This window comes from Drosophila sulfurigaster, chromosome 3 (assembly GCF_023558435.1).
Source record: "Drosophila sulfurigaster albostrigata strain 15112-1811.04 chromosome 3, ASM2355843v2, whole genome shotgun sequence".
NCBI classification, from domain to species: domain Eukaryota; kingdom Metazoa; phylum Arthropoda; class Insecta; order Diptera; family Drosophilidae; genus Drosophila; species Drosophila sulfurigaster.
This window is the reverse complement of record NC_084883.1, coordinates 10,388,380-10,403,201: the sequence shown is the minus strand read 5'-3', so window position 1 is coordinate 10,403,201 and position 14,822 is coordinate 10,388,380. Positions and strand designations below refer to the sequence as shown.

General features: G+C 43.5%; 3 protein-coding genes and 1 long non-coding RNA gene across 7 annotated transcripts in view; 2 read left to right on the top strand and 2 right to left on the bottom strand.

Annotated features, from left to right (window-relative positions):
* Positions 1-946: 946 nt before the first annotated feature.
* LOC133845946 (ras-like GTP-binding protein Rho1) lies at positions 947-2,507 on the bottom strand. Of its 3 annotated transcripts, none has more exons than XM_062280621.1 (3): positions 1,732-1,828; positions 1,420-1,670; positions 947-1,355 (listed from the first exon to the last, which is right to left on the bottom strand). In XM_062280621.1, the coding sequence occupies exons 1-3, from the start codon at positions 1,817-1,819 to the stop codon at positions 1,161-1,163; spliced, it is 534 nt and encodes a 177-aa protein (XP_062136605.1). In that variant the 5' UTR covers positions 1,820-1,828; the 3' UTR covers positions 947-1,160. The 3 variants fall into 3 exon arrangements, with proteins under 3 accessions (XP_062136605.1, XP_062136606.1, XP_062136603.1); XM_062280622.1 differs by having other exon boundaries at positions 950-1,355; positions 1,420-1,650; positions 1,732-1,830; XM_062280619.1 differs by lacking the exon at positions 1,732-1,828 and adding an exon at positions 2,083-2,507 and having other exon boundaries at positions 956-1,355; positions 1,420-1,650.
* Positions 2,508-2,537: 30 nt separating this feature from the next.
* LOC133845953 (uncharacterized) overlaps positions 2,538-14,822 on the top strand; it is an 86,158-nt gene continuing 73,873 nt past the window's right edge. The window contains exon 1 of the long non-coding RNA XR_009894830.1: positions 2,538-2,550. This is a non-coding gene — a long non-coding RNA (uncharacterized LOC133845953). The remainder of the gene's footprint in view (positions 2,551-14,822) is intronic.
* LOC133845950 (small ribosomal subunit protein uS12) lies at positions 2,661-4,008 on the top strand. The gene is made up of 3 exons (XM_062280628.1): positions 2,661-2,781; positions 3,228-3,387; positions 3,613-4,008. The coding sequence occupies exons 1-3, from the start codon at positions 2,778-2,780 to the stop codon at positions 3,878-3,880; spliced, it is 432 nt and encodes a 143-aa protein (XP_062136612.1). The 5' UTR covers positions 2,661-2,777; the 3' UTR covers positions 3,881-4,008.
* Positions 3,749-12,353, bottom strand: LOC133845938 (nucleoprotein TPR). 2 transcript variants are annotated; one of them, XM_062280600.1, is made up of 6 exons: positions 12,122-12,353; positions 8,437-11,585; positions 5,146-8,066; positions 4,737-5,086; positions 4,549-4,682; positions 3,749-4,490 (listed from the first exon to the last, which is right to left on the bottom strand). In XM_062280600.1, exons 1-6 carry the CDS (start codon positions 12,279-12,281, stop codon positions 4,143-4,145), a joined length of 7,062 nt encoding a protein of 2,353 aa, XP_062136584.1. In that variant the 5' UTR covers positions 12,282-12,353; the 3' UTR covers positions 3,749-4,142. The 2 variants fall into 2 exon arrangements, with proteins under 2 accessions (XP_062136584.1, XP_062136585.1); XM_062280601.1 differs by lacking the exon at positions 12,122-12,353 and adding an exon at positions 11,712-11,889.

The window sequence follows — 14,822 nt, the reverse complement described above, 5'->3', positions numbered from 1 at the left end:
AACAAAAAAGACACTTTTTCTTATAATATGAAATCATGATTTGTAATTTATCATGATTTTAAATTGAAGTTAAATTGGTTTACATTACCAAGAGTGTACTGTACAAACAAACTGACGTATATTGCCACTAATGAATTATTTTGTATTATTTTCATATCGAATTTAGCACGTGATCGCGTCCAATACATAATGCTATCGACTTGTTAAATATTTTTTGTGTCCATCAGGGTTATGATTGATAAGCCAAAAAATGTGCAACAACAAAAATGTTTTAGTTGTGATGACAAACACTATAAATGCGATACCAATTATAGTTCATAGTGCGCATAAAGATAAAAATATTAATTTAATTTCAGGGCTGCTGGAAATACCCTTGGACTAGAGTCTAGACTAGGAACTAATTCATAAAAGTCCAAGAATTTATCCAATATAAATAATTTCCGCATTGCCTATCACACACTATCGGTACTTTTCCGTTCGACAATCTAAAAATAGTCAAAAATTTGGAATTTCATTTTATTTCATTTAATGGTCAGGCGTAAAATTGATATCGTAATAATTTGGTGCCCAGATTACGCATTTATGCTTTTGAAACTACAAATAAGCAAGCATTCATAAAAATGAATTGTCAAACTAATTGTCAATCAAAACTTTCGAATGACGCTGATGACTAGGCTTATTTTTTTATTAAATTCATTAATGAATGAGCTTTTATTTTGCAGGAATTAGATTTGCGTTAAACTTTGCAAAAACTATTAAATTTTGAGCCTCAAAATAGTAGCAAAATAAATTGGGTGTGTCGCAAATACGATTATTATTTTTAATAATAGGGCCATTTTAAATTTAACAATCTAAATAACAGCAACTCATAATTGATTTATTATTAGAAATGTTATTGTTTGAGACATTGTCACGATCTCAACAAATGCTTTATCTAGATTGAAACGAAAAGCATTTTAAAATGTTCAGGTAATGGGAAAATTTATAAATAAATAAATTTCCCAAAATAGTTGATTTATTTCGCTTTTAATCTAATTTAATTTGAACGTCAATTTTACTTTTGTAAACAGCTCAACATAAAAATGTAAATATTATGATCATTTTATATTTATAATAATATTGATCATATCGATTTATAACTTTTAAAAACATACTCGTGATCAAAGCAGCACACATTTCCTTTTCTTTCTTTTCTTATTGACCTGCAATGAAGCCCTAGTCGCTGTTTCAAAGACCTCTCGAACACCTTCCTGCATCTTGGCAGAACATTCTAAATAGGCAAAAGCATTAACAATTTCGCCCATGGTGAGTCCTTCGTCAGCTGTGACAGGCATTTGCTTTCTCATTGCCAATTCCTGCAAATTATAGAATTCAATGCAGATTAAGAATTTCACATATTTATGATTCTTTATGCCTTGCCTTTATGGTTTCATGGTCGTAGCGCAAGTCGCGTTTATTGCCCACCAAAATGATGGGAACATTAGGGCAGAAATGTTTGACTTCTGGTATCCATTTGTCTTGAATATTTTCCAATGAATCGGGCAGATCGATGGAGAAGCACATTACAATAACATCGGTATCAGGATAGCTCAGTAGCCTTAAGCGATCGTAATCCTCCTGACCAGCTGTGTCCCATAGCGCCAATTCCACCTTGAAGAGAGGAAAACCGACTTATCAGAATTTAATGATTTACGTAAATATGTATGTAAATATGTATGTTGGCCCACATACAAGTAGTAGAGCGACCACTTGAAAAGAGCATGTCTACAGAATCTCCGGAAAACAAAGGCGGAATGCGCACAACGTCAATGTGAATCATGCGTAAGCGTTTTTTGTAGTCTTGAGCAAAACACGGGCCCACCCTGGCACAGGCACATAGTGTGGGCACTAAAATAAGATGTGTACTAAATATACTATTTGTGCATACACATAATACACATTTATCTACATCTATTTGCAAGCGAACGTGAGAAAATACATAAATAACTGGGTAATTGTCTGTGGCCCATCTCACAATACGTATACGAATACAATACGAAGGTGTGTTGGTTTGATCAACAAATAACAAATAATGCGACATACCTGAGATCCTTCAACCTCAACGTCTGCCACATATGTTTCGAAGACTGTCGGTACATAATCCAATGGGAAATTATCTTTGCAGAAGACCGTTAAGAGACACGTCTTGCCACAAGCACCATCGCCAACAATTACAAGTTTTTTGCGAATTGAACGCATTGCCACAATTATTCAACAATAATTTCGTATACAAATTCGGAACGAGACTGCAAAGCACTTGATATTTCAATGGGATTTTGCTAAGGAACTGCGCTATATTGTTCAGTGAATTTGGCTTTGTGAAATATTTTTGTTTATGAATTTTTCACTGCGCTACACACAGTGCACACAACGGCACATGTGTGCGTGTATTCACACATTATAAATGAGTGCGATCCTACTCAATAACAACCGTATAATTTTGCGAATTGTTTATGTGCGATTGAATTGGGCAGTGTTTCTAAATATTTATGTTTATTATGCATTTACAGAGTAGCCAACATTCGAATAACTGTTAGAATGTAATACATAAATTTATGGGCAGCACTTGTCCGCAGAGTTGCTTTTGTGAGTTGGCAGACCCATAATATTTTTGTATGAGTATTCGCATGTCGATATATCGATTGGCAGTGTGCATCTCTGTAAATATAGTGAAGAAGAAGAAATAGGCTCTTCCTCTTTCTTTTATTTCCGCCATTGCCTGAGATAGTTGGAAAATCATGGGTGAGTTGTTAAAAAGAGTGTTTTTTGTGCGAAATACGCAAAATTCGTCGGTAAATCGAGTGCAAATCAAATACAATAGTTGTGAAACATTTAATGTAAGTGAATTTTGTCGCGGCGGCTTTGACTTAATCCCAAAACTCTGACTTTAAAGCTTGCAAATTTTTACTGCCGTTTGTCGGCTACCAATAATCTATGAATATCCAAAGAATCGTGCATCATATCAAGCCAGAAATGAGCTCAACAATAAATTAACAAGGTAGCACAATAAATTGAAGTGTTATTAGACCAAGTTTACTAATTTTGTACAACTCGCAAAAATGCATATAATATAACCTCAAAGTGTAGCCGCTGAACTCACTTGCCATTTGTTTACATTGTGTTTGTTGATTTGCAATATGGAAACATTAAGTTAAAACAAGCAACTAAATTTGTTTAACTATTTGCAGGCAAGCCTAGAGGTCTGCGCACTGCCAGAAAGCATGTGAACCACCGTCGCGACCAGCGTTGGGCCGACAAGGACTACAAGAAGGCTCATTTGGGCACAAGATGGAAGGCCAATCCCTTCGGTGGTGCTTCCCACGCCAAGGGTATTGTGCTTGAGAAGGTGTAAGTACAACTGCCTGATGAAATTTTATAAATTGTTTACTACGCGGACGCCACCGCTTGCGATGTCTCGCAGTATATTTTTGTGTTTTGTTTGTTCTGAAACTCAAATCACAGGATTATACTGTGAGTTGTCGTCTGCAACTACAACAACCGCAGTTGAACATAATGTGGGAGTCTAGGTTGTTTTTTTAATATCCAACTAATGATATCTATTGTTTATTGCAGTGGTGTTGAAGCCAAACAGCCTAACTCTGCTATCCGCAAGTGTGTGCGTGTGCAGCTCATCAAGAACGGCAAGAAGATTACCGCATTCGTACCCCGTGACGGTAGCTTGAACTACATTGAGGAGAACGACGAGGTCTTGGTTGCCGGTTTCGGTCGTAAGGGTCACGCCGTCGGTGATATTCCCGGTGTCCGTTTCAAGGTCGTCAAAGTTGCCAACGTCTCCCTGTTGGCTCTTTACAAGGAGAAGAAGGAACGCCCAAGATCTTAGATGACGATACATCTATCATTTTCCAGAGTTAGGGTTTTACAAAACTAAATAAAACAAAAAACACAAGATTCCCGTCTATTTTGTTGTGGCTTGAACAAAAAATGAAAAGTAATAATTTTTTTGATTAATGATTTTGCATGTTTATTTCTTCAGTTATGTATTTTTATCATCAGTTGGCGTCTTAATTATGTAGTATACTTCTAAATGCCTAAAGCCTTATCGATCTACCAGAGTATGGATAATAGTCATCCCGTGCCCAAGCTTATTGATAGCCGCCTCCTCCTCCACCGCCGGCATTAAAGTTGTTTGGTCCTGGACGACGCATGGGGCGACGGCCGCGTGAACGGTTGGCGAAAATGCGATTATTGGGTGAACCACTTGGCATATGTTGATCTTGGTTGCCGCCTCCCTGGTTACCAGGATGGCCGCGCATGCCGCCCGATGGAGAATCACGTTGCCAGACAATGCGGGCTGGTCTGTTGGCATTGTTGTTGCTACTGTTGCCACGCATGATGGAGCGTCCGCCACGACGAGTGGGAACAGCACTGCGCAGGGTTCGGTAACGTGTGTTCTCCGATGGTGATGTTGCCTCAGCCTCACGTCCTTCCTCCTGTACGTTAGAAGCAACAATTAGAAGAAATTTCTTGCTTGTGTATGAGAATAATTACCTCGACTTCAACGGCTTGCTTTTCGCCCTCCGAAGAGACGCCATCTGTGCCTTCATTATCTTCCGAGGGACCTTCGGCCTGGCTATCCTGATTCTCCGTTTCTACAGATTGCTGGCTTGTGCCCACATTTGGATCTGAATAAAAGCATAATAAATAAAACTCATATGTGAAGTCGGCAATTTACTCACTTTCATTTGGAAGCTGCTGAGAATCCTCAGCCTGGCCAGTGGATGTTTCTTCGGCGAATGCTTCATCAGCCTCGCTCACGTTCTCTGTGCCAGCTGGTTCACTTTCGTCTGGTTTATCCTTGGCCTCAGCTGCTTGACTGCTGGTGCTACTGCTGCTTTGCTCGGCTGCCTCATTTGGCTTTGGTGGCGAGCTGGCCACGGCAGCTGTGCAATCAACGCTATTACCGGCACTGCTCTCATCCACTGCAGCAGCAGCCTCTGTGGCAGCTGTGCCGTCCACTTCAATCTCTACGGATTGTGGCTGCTCGCTAAAGTTGGACACTTGTGGGGAGCTCACGATCTCCACAGAACTGTAAATTAAATGCATAGATTAGGAACCCAGCCTCAATAATGTCTCTCAACTGCTTACCTCTCTGTGCGTCGTGCGGCTGCTGTTGAAGTCGATGGAGCCTGCTTCCAGTTGGCCTCCGCTTGGGGTAATTGTGCAGTTGATTCGCCGCTGCCGCTGGTAATGGCCTGGCTTTGATTGTTCTCTTGAGTGGACACGGTGGCAGGCGAATCCTCGAGCAATTGACTCTCAGCCTGATCCTGCACTTGGACCTGCTCGATGTCCACTTCATTGTGCTGATCTGGTGCATCGGCACCATCGTTATCTTCCATTTCATTGTCCTGCTCATAGGAATCCTCATAGCCCTCCTCTTGCTCGGCATCTCCACCATCAATAGGACCCAGAACATCTTCCTCTTCATCATCGGAATCAACCACCTGAATGTCATCCTCCTGATCACGTTGCGATGAGGTTGGCATCTGATCCACATCCATGCCAGAGTCACCAATATGACCAGCTGACAATTCGCTACCATGCATTGGAGCACGCAGGCGTTTAGTTAGCTTAACAATCTTCTCTGGCACGCCATCTTCTGCATTGGTGGATGAGTCGCCTTCCACGTCGCGTGGACGCTTGGAGCAACCAGCTTGAGTGGTGGTCACATTGCTGCTAGACGGTGTATGGCGACTGTGACTGCTGACCACAGTGGAGGAGCTGCTGCTGCTGCCCGATGTACTGGGCTGCTGTTGATTACTGGCTTCCTGCACGTTTGGCACAGCTTGATTGGGCGTAGAAGTCGAGGTCGTTGTGCTGCTAGAAGAGGACGACGATGAACCCTCAACACGTGGCGAAACCAAGGCCACTACCTGTTGCTGAGCACCGCCCACAAATAGCTGGGCATCGTTCTGCTGCGGATGCTGCACGCTTTCCGCCTCCTGCGAACTCTCAGCTGCAGCTGTAGCGCCCATCGGTGGAATGGCAGCAACAGCCACTGCTGCTGAGCTGGTCGACGGCATGTAGTCAGTGTGCGAGGATGTGGGCGAAGAGGAAGCCATCGACTCCAAAGTGGCGCTGCCTGTGGTGTGCACCTGTTGCTGTGGCGGCACCAGCGCCGTGTTACCCACAGCTGAGCTGCTACTGCTGCTGCCGGAGGCCGTAGCTGCTGCTGAAGTAGACGTCGAGGTGGATGTTGAGGTAGAAGCACCCGGTTGCTGACTGGTGGGCAGTATAGCAGCAGTGCGACTGTTTTGCACAGAGATGGGACGAATGCTGGCCAAAGGAGTTTCGCTGCCACGCCAAGGCGTAACTGTGGCTGATTGCTGAACTGTGGCCGAGCCAGACATGGGCTTCACATTGGCGGTGCGAGGCGAGGACTCTGATATGTTGCCCTTCTCAGCCATGCCCACGGAACTAGTTGAAGGTTTGGTGGACTGTTGTGAGCCCAGTTGACGCTGCAGTTGATTGATGCGCATGTGCAGCGATTCATTTTCACGCATGAGACGAGCATTGATCTCCTTATTGTTAGCGATGCTATCCTGCAGTTCCTTTTCAAGGCGCTGCACAGTTTCGTCGTAGCTAGTTTTGGTGCCAGCCAGAATAGTTTCATGGTTAGCCAACTCTGTCTTGGTGGTCGTTAACTCCTGCAGTAGTTGCTCAATCTTTTGCTTGGACTCGTTGCTATCCTGCTCAGCGGTTAGGCGTGTCTTCAGATCGTCCTGCTCCTTCTGCAGGCTTTCGTTTTGCTCCTTGGTGCTGCGCAATGTGTTGTTCAGCTCCTCCATCTCGGTACGCAATTTCTCCAGCTCAGCAACTGTATCGCTGCCTCCAGCCTGAGCTTGGAGACCCGTATAGTAGTCCTTGTATCGCTTGGCCAGCTTGCGCAGCATAATCTCTTTGCTGTCCTTGTCTTGTATGGTCTTTTCCTTGGTCTCGATGTCCTCCTGTGCCTTCAGCAGTTCCTCTTCTTTCTGCAGCAGACGATTCCTCAACTCTAAGATTTCCTGAGACTGGCGTGTGCTCGACTGCTTAAGGTTTGTGGTCTCGTCGAACAACTTCTTCCGTGCCTCTTCTTGCAACTGCAGGTTGCGACTTAAAGCTGGCAGCTCGTTGTCCAGCCGTGTTTTCATTGCAGCCAATTCATCGGAGTGTTTCTTGTTCAACTCCTTCTCATTGGTAAGCATCTTGGCAAGATTTTCGCGTTCCGTCTGCAAGCGCTTGAACTCCTCTGGATTGCGGTTGCTCTTTTCGACCAAAGCATTGGCCCGTTGACGCCACTTGATAGCCTCAGTGCGCAACGAGTTGTTCTCCACATTAAGTTCCTCAATTTTCGAGGACAACTCTTTATTGCTGCACTGCAGCGGGAACAGTTCCTTCTCCACGCTGCTGATGCGCTCATTCAACTCGGCCACACGTTTGGTTAGAGTATTGCGCTCCTCACGCAGAATGCGATTGCTATCCGTGATCGCATTAAGGGTTTCGATTTTACGCAACACCGCCTCATGCTTGCTGGCCGAAACCACATCTGTTTCGCTCTTGGAGCGTTCTTGCTTCAGGTAACCATTCAGCTCATCCACCTTCTTCTGCAGAATGGTGTGCTCAGAGACGAGACGCGCATTCTCAGCCTTTAGAATGTCCAATTTGGCTGACAGCAGATCCCGTTCCTTGCGCACATATTTAATAATCTGCAATAGCTGTTCGCTGTTCTTGCTTTCGTCCACTCCCGTGGCGTTGAGCACATCGGTTTCAGTCAGGGATTCACTGAGCATCATGGAAGCATTCTGGTTGTTTGCAGATTGAGCAAGAGCGGCCAGTTTGGTGGTCAATGCCTCGATTTGATCGTGCAGACTGGAGTTCAATGCATTCAGATCGGCTACACGGTGCTCTGACTCCTCCTTCTCCTTTTGCAGCATAAGCTGAGCTTCAGCATTGGCCTTTTTGAGCTCCTCGTTGGCAGCCGCAAGAGACTCACGACCACTCTTTAGCTGATTAAGCTCATCTTGCACCTAGAGAAAGATTATATATTTAAAATAAAGGTATATCTACATTAGAGTAACATAAGTTAGCAAGATATACCAAACTGTTTCATTCCTATTTTAAAAATATTTTTTAATTAAGATGTTTATTTTAAAACAACCACCCACTTAGATAAACACAACAGTCACCCGAAAATTATATTAAACTTTCCCGACATTGAGAAACTCGAGATCGACAAAATATATTTAAACTCTAAGCAAATTACGTTGTGTAGCCGTTACCTTATGAGCTGTGCTTTGTAAGTTCAATGAAATATCTACTATACTCAATCATTCATAACCTATATCCTATAAACCATAAGACTAATAAAAATAATATAACGGGTTGGTTTGCACATACCTTCAAGAAGTCCGCCTTGAACTTGGTCAATTCCTGAATATCTCCAGAGTGCAAAACCATTTCATTTGCATACTTGACCTCCACGGAGTTGAGGGACTCCGCCAAAGTGGAGTTCTCGGCACGTAAAGTGCGAATAGTACGTCCAGATTCGGTTAATTTCTCCAACACGCTCTTGAGCTCCTCTTGTGCAAGCTTCAGCTGATCTGATTGATTGGTAGACTTGCTCTGCTCCGTCACATTAGTGAGCAACACTTCGGCCTCCAGATCTGTGATACGAGTCTGCAGTTCCGCCTCTGTATTCTTCAGTTTCTTAATCTCAGCCTCGGATTTGCTTACAATTTCTGAGTGCATATCGTGCAGTCGTTTAATTTCACTCTCTGCACTTTGGGACATCTTATAAAACTGATCGCCATGTTCACGGGTCTTGGCAAGCTCCTTGGTGAGGGATTCAATCTCAATCTTTGCTTGTTCATATCTGAGCTCGAATTCACGTGCCTTTTTGTTGGCAGCAGTGATTGGATTTTCATTCTTGGAGGGAGTGAGACTCTCCTGCAGTTTCTTGCTCAATTCATTGACTTGGTTCACCTTCGCTGAGAGCTCCTCACGCACTCCAACTAATTCTTGATGCCATTTTTCAGCCTGCTGGCGCTCTTCCTCCTTAAGTTTGTTGGCCGTTTCGGTTTGACGCTTGAACTCGTTCACAGTTTCACGGAATTTTTCTTCCTCCTCCTGGAAGTGACGACGCTGGGCGGACAATTCACGCACGGTATCATCCAGGCGCTGCTCCAATCGCAGGCGACCCTCTGTCTCTGAACGCTCCAGGTTTGTCTTAATGAATTCCAAATTGTTCAGCAATAACGCCTGACTCTGATGCTCACGATGGAAGCCTTCCTTTTCGGCCTGGAGTCGCGAAGCTGTATCCTTGAGCACGCGATTCTCATGGCGTAAACTATGAGCCTCTGTATCGGCAGAAACCTGTTTGCGATGCGCCGTCATTAACTCATCCTTGAGCATGTGCACGGTTTGTTCGTGCTTGATTATAGTCTTCTCATAGTTCTTCGTGCGATCCTCAAGTGCGGCAATCTGTTGCTTGTATGTCACAATGCTCTTTTGCAGCAGCTCTGATTGCTCCTTTTGGAACTCGGATGCATTCATCAACTTGCAATTAACGGAAGATAACTCGCGCACCTCCTTGCGCATTGAATCGAACTGTTCCTGGACGAGAGCATCGTTCTTGCGTTTCTCGTTAGTGTAATAATCATAGTTCTCCTTCAATTCGGCATATTTCTTGGACTCATCTTCCAGCTGTTGTTCCAGACTACGTATGCGTCGCTCAAGCTTGGCTTCTGCCTCAAGTTTCGATGAATTTGCAGCTGCCTTCGAATGTTCCACCGTTGACTCATCTATGAGTATTGTAGAATCATCCAAGTCAATTATCTGGCTACCCAATTTCTTTTGAGCATCGAAATAGAATTTCTTGTAGCGCTCGCACTTGGACATCAATGTTTCAATTGTATTATTCTTCTGGCCAAGAGTCTCTTCCATTTCTTCTAGACGTTTGCTGGCTTTCTCAAACTTCTCTTCATAGGCCTTCAGCTGTAACTTGTCGTTCTTCAATTCATTCGCCTCCAGTTCCCCAGTTAGCTCACGTATCAGAGTCAACAGCTTGACATTCTGCTCCTGCAACTCTGTGATAGACTCGAATGTAACCAGATCCCGGCTAATAGCATCGCTGGAGTTGTGTATGACGGCAGGCTGCGCTGGATGACGTGGACGATTAACGCCAGCACGCAAGCAATTGATCTCATCCAATAGCAGGCAGACTTGACGGCTTAGATCGACTTGCGACTGCTTCAGTTTCTTATTCTCCTTAACGTGGCGTGTAACATCAAATTGAGTGTTCTCCAGCTCCTGCTCGAGGCACAACTTCTTCTCGACCAGCTCGTCACGCTGCTGTAGCAGAAGATTATGCGCTTCGGTTAGTTGACTGTAATTCTCGTCCTGTTTCTTAAAGACTGGCGCCCGTTCGTTGATCTCCTCCACAATAGATTTGATCTGCAATTTCAGCTGAGCATTCTCCTTGTTCTTAGTCTCCAGTTCTTCAGAATTCTTTGCATACAGCGAGTACAGTTCAGTCAGTGACATATCGGAGCGCATCAAACGATTGGCAACGGCTGCTGTGGGCGCCAACTTGCAAATGGCGCTCTCCAAACTCTGCTCTTGTGCCTCCTTTAGCAGATCATTGGCATGTCCTATTTCTGTTTTGAGTGCGTCAATAGTTTTGTTCAAAGCAGCAATCTCTTGGGCGTGAAGCTCCTTCGACTGTTGGTATTCGCCTTCCAGATCACCGTAATGATCTGTGGTTTCAGTCAACATACGTTTCAATTCCGAAATGCCTTTGAGTAGCTCATTGCGCTCTGTGATATTCTCGTGCTCGGTTTCCTTGTATATCTCGACTAGTTTTTCTTTAGTGTACAGTTCTTTCTTTAGGCTGTCAACCAGTTTCTCTGTGGCACTGTTGTGAGTAAACATTGACTCATTCAAGTCCTGGATCTTCTTGTTAAAGTCCTCAACCGATTTAGCATACTGCAAGTTTTGGCCCTGCAAAATCTGCAGTTCCTCGCACTTTTCTTTAAGGCGCACTTCCAGATGCATGGTATTCATGGAATGGTCACGTCGCAAATTCTGCAATTCAGCATTATTGCGACTCAGATCGCTGCTCAGCAATTGTATTTCGTTTTGCATTATGCTGCGCTCGCTCTCCAGCCGCCGTTCCTTGATATCCAGCGACACCTCTTTGCTCTGCACCTCATCGAGACGAGCAATGGCCTCGCATTTGGCTGTGATGGCGGCCTTTAACTGCTGCTGATAGGTCAACAGATCTTGCTTCAGCCGTTCGAGCTCTCCATTCTGGCGCTCAATTACCTTGAGCAGCGAGTCACGTTCATCGACAAAAGCTCCCTTCTCCTTGCGCAATGTGGCGACATTGTTATCATAGCTCTTCACAGAGGACAACAGCTGATCACGCTCTGCGGACACTTGGTCAAGTTGAGTGCGCAATTCACTAACATTTTGCTCAAAACTGCTGAATTTCACCTGATTATCCAGTATTTGATTGTTCAACTCTTCGTTCTTTTGCTCAGTTTCACCTTAAGATGGAGGTAGAAGAAGAAGACAATTTTAATACAAGAGTTTATGAGCAACAATTAAAACCAATGCTAGCTAATTTGGCTTAACAATATACATTGCCAAAGAGTCGCAGGCATTTTACTCACTAAGACGATTCGCAGCCGCTCTTTCTTTGCAATATTCATCAAAAAATTTGTCTATGAAAGACTTGAATTTGTCTTGCACGCCGGTTGGCAAGAGCACCAGTTCATCTGGAGCAAATATGTCTGCCAACGTCTGTGGACCACTAAGATCCATGGTGGGAATGATATTTATTCTTTACTCGTATGTTTATTCACTTTTAATATAGATTTAATATCAGAAAAAAATCTTCAACAATTTTTGACGGCACAAGCGAAAATTGCAATATTTGACAAGTGTGTACACATGCGACCAGTGTGTACACATTAGCCGCAAGTCGATTTATTCTACTCAACATTTTTTTACTTGCCGGTTTCAATTTTGCAACACAACATTAATTTGTAAAGAATAATTATTTACTTGCATATGTACTTACTTAGGCGATTTGCAGCTGCACGCTGTTTGCAATATTCATCTGAGAATTGCTCAATGTAAGCCGACAATTTTTTTTGTACATTGTCTGGCACTAGCTCGAGTTCGTCGGGTTGCAAAATCTTGTTCAACGACTGGACGCCGTTGAAATCCATGTTGTCCATATTTGTTGTTAACTATTATAAATCTTTAAATTTTTAATATCTTTTAATATTTCTCTTAGCTCAGGAAATTATTTTGTTGACTAAAAAAAAAGAGAACAGCGCGCGAGTGTCAAAGCGTTCTTCACAGTGTGACCGCAAATTAAATTTTAAAATGTCTTTAATACGGATCTAACAAAGTTAGCGTTTCAGATACAAAAAATGGCCACACTGCTTTGGTGTGGATACACTATTTCAGTGACGTTGCTGATTCAAATATCGCATCATAAATATATCGAATGCTATGATTTAGTGTTGCAAATTAACAAAAAAAATCATCTCACTATTTGCAGTACTAGTTTAGCGGGAAATATAATTTTCAAATTATTAGATTGCAATTTTGTATATTTTTTGAGCGAAATAAATAAAAATTTACACTTAAGAGCTTTTCCTTAACCTTTACTATTTTAATATTAAGCGCTTAAACCAATACTTGTAAGTCAAAAGTAATTACAGTGTAAGATATCAATACCTACCGCAGCGACAATATTGCACACAACTACCTCATTACATTTTGCCTTACATAACCATTGGAGAAAATAAAAGTAGAGGCAAAAGCAAAACCAACAGACAGCAATCAACATCAATGTGTGTGCTTCAACTTCATTCAGCGGCTCCAGGTGAAGTTGGAGCTAAAGCTAAAGCTTAAGCTGATGCCGAGGCTGCAGCTATGCCTGTGGCAGCAACAAAGTCTGGACTAACGTGTGCCGCGCTTCATCTCTGATAAGAGTCAACTGCACCTACAGCGAAACTTGTGCGAGCTGCGTACACTGAGCAAAATCATTTGGATGCCAATCAACTGTCTGGCTGTGTGGCCATCTTCGTTTTTTGCAGTGCACTGGGAGGGCGATCTGCTTATCAATAATTTTGTTTTCCCTCTTGCAGCATTTTAGGCAGAGAGATTCGCTGGCGATAGCAGCTCAAGTGTCACACGCCCACATTTTTGGAGCAGCGATGAGCCGAAGCAGGCCATAGGTTGTTTCTCGTTGCCGTTTGCCCGTTTGTTTGTTGGTCGCTGTTGTTGTCTTTTGCCTGGACCCAGTTGCTTTTGGCCTGCCAAGGCATTTAGCTTAAGCCATTTGCACATGCGCCACACCAATAAACTTGTACCCACCACCGAGGCACGCTTTGATCCTCATCCTCGGTCTCCGACGCTGACTTCAACTTCAACTCCGTCTCCGACTCCAACTGTAACTGCTCAGCTCAAAGGCGGTCGGCACACGCTTGGCTGTGTCCTCTTTTGCCCCTCTTCTTTGGCTGCTCTTAGGTCGGGCCGAACCGAGTCGAGTCGGGTCTGGCCCGTCCCCGTCCAATGTTGCGCTGTGCTGTGCTGTGCTGGGCTGGCCATCCATTGCCTCATTGCAGTGCGCATAAATCGATGGACCCAGCGAGCGCCGGCGGCAATTATCGCGATGTGATAAACAAATATTTTGCATCTAACCCACGTCGATGGCGCGCTGCGAGTAAGGAGCAAAGTTTCTGGCATTCTGGCGCTTAATTATGAACTCTGTGCCTGCATTTTATTTTGATCCCCCCCCACCAATTTTTGTTTTGTTTTTTTTGTGCTGATGTTGTGAATATGAGTGTAGTAATGCCTTACGCGTGGCTGGATGCACTTTTACCTGGTTGGCATGGTAAGTACTTGGCGTATCTTTGGGATACCTGCCTCATTCGGCTGTTTGCTGTTGGGCTTGGCTTGGTCTCAGTTGCTGCAATATGCAATTTAGAAGCTTATCTCAATTTGGATACCAATCAGTCGGCATTTTGGCTGCATGCAAAGTGGGTGGAGAATGAAATAAAAATTAAATATGGCTCTATTTGAATATTCATATTTTGTTGGAGTTGTGAAAAAAACACTTAGCTTCCACGATGAAGAAAAGAAAGTCTAAAGAATTTTATATTTCAACATGAATGTGGGTAATGAAATCCGTCTCTATTTTAATTATTAGCGCTAATAAACATGTGAACTTAATAAGTTTATAGTTTCAGGGTAACACCACTTAATTATCTAAAAGCTTTTTATCATAGTGTTTCATAAAGTCAGATCCTCTGATAAGGCTGCACACACTAACATATAAAGTCAAGCTACACAAGTTCCGCATATTACAATATTTGCATACGCTTTTGTAAGTGTGTGAATGTGTTGCTGCATGTGTGTGTGTGTGTGTAGTAGTAGCTAAGTCATGTATTTGGAGCTGTCACACATACAGAGACAAGGCGGTTTGGGGCCTCCACCAATTGAAACAAACCAAATGCAAAACGTCTCTCCCACAACACATTAAAAGCCGAGAACAGGTTTACAAGCTTTGAGTGTGTGTGTGTGTGCGACAGCTGGCCCAAGCTGTTATGTTGTGTGTTGAGAGAAGAGGGCAGAGGGAGAAGGGTATACGAGAGGGAGATGTCGTAGTAGTAGCCTCTCAACTCAGCTCAGCTCAGTTCGAAAATACTCGACAGCAGCGAGAAGGAATATTAAATAAGTCTGTTTCATTTCAGATTCAAAAGAAC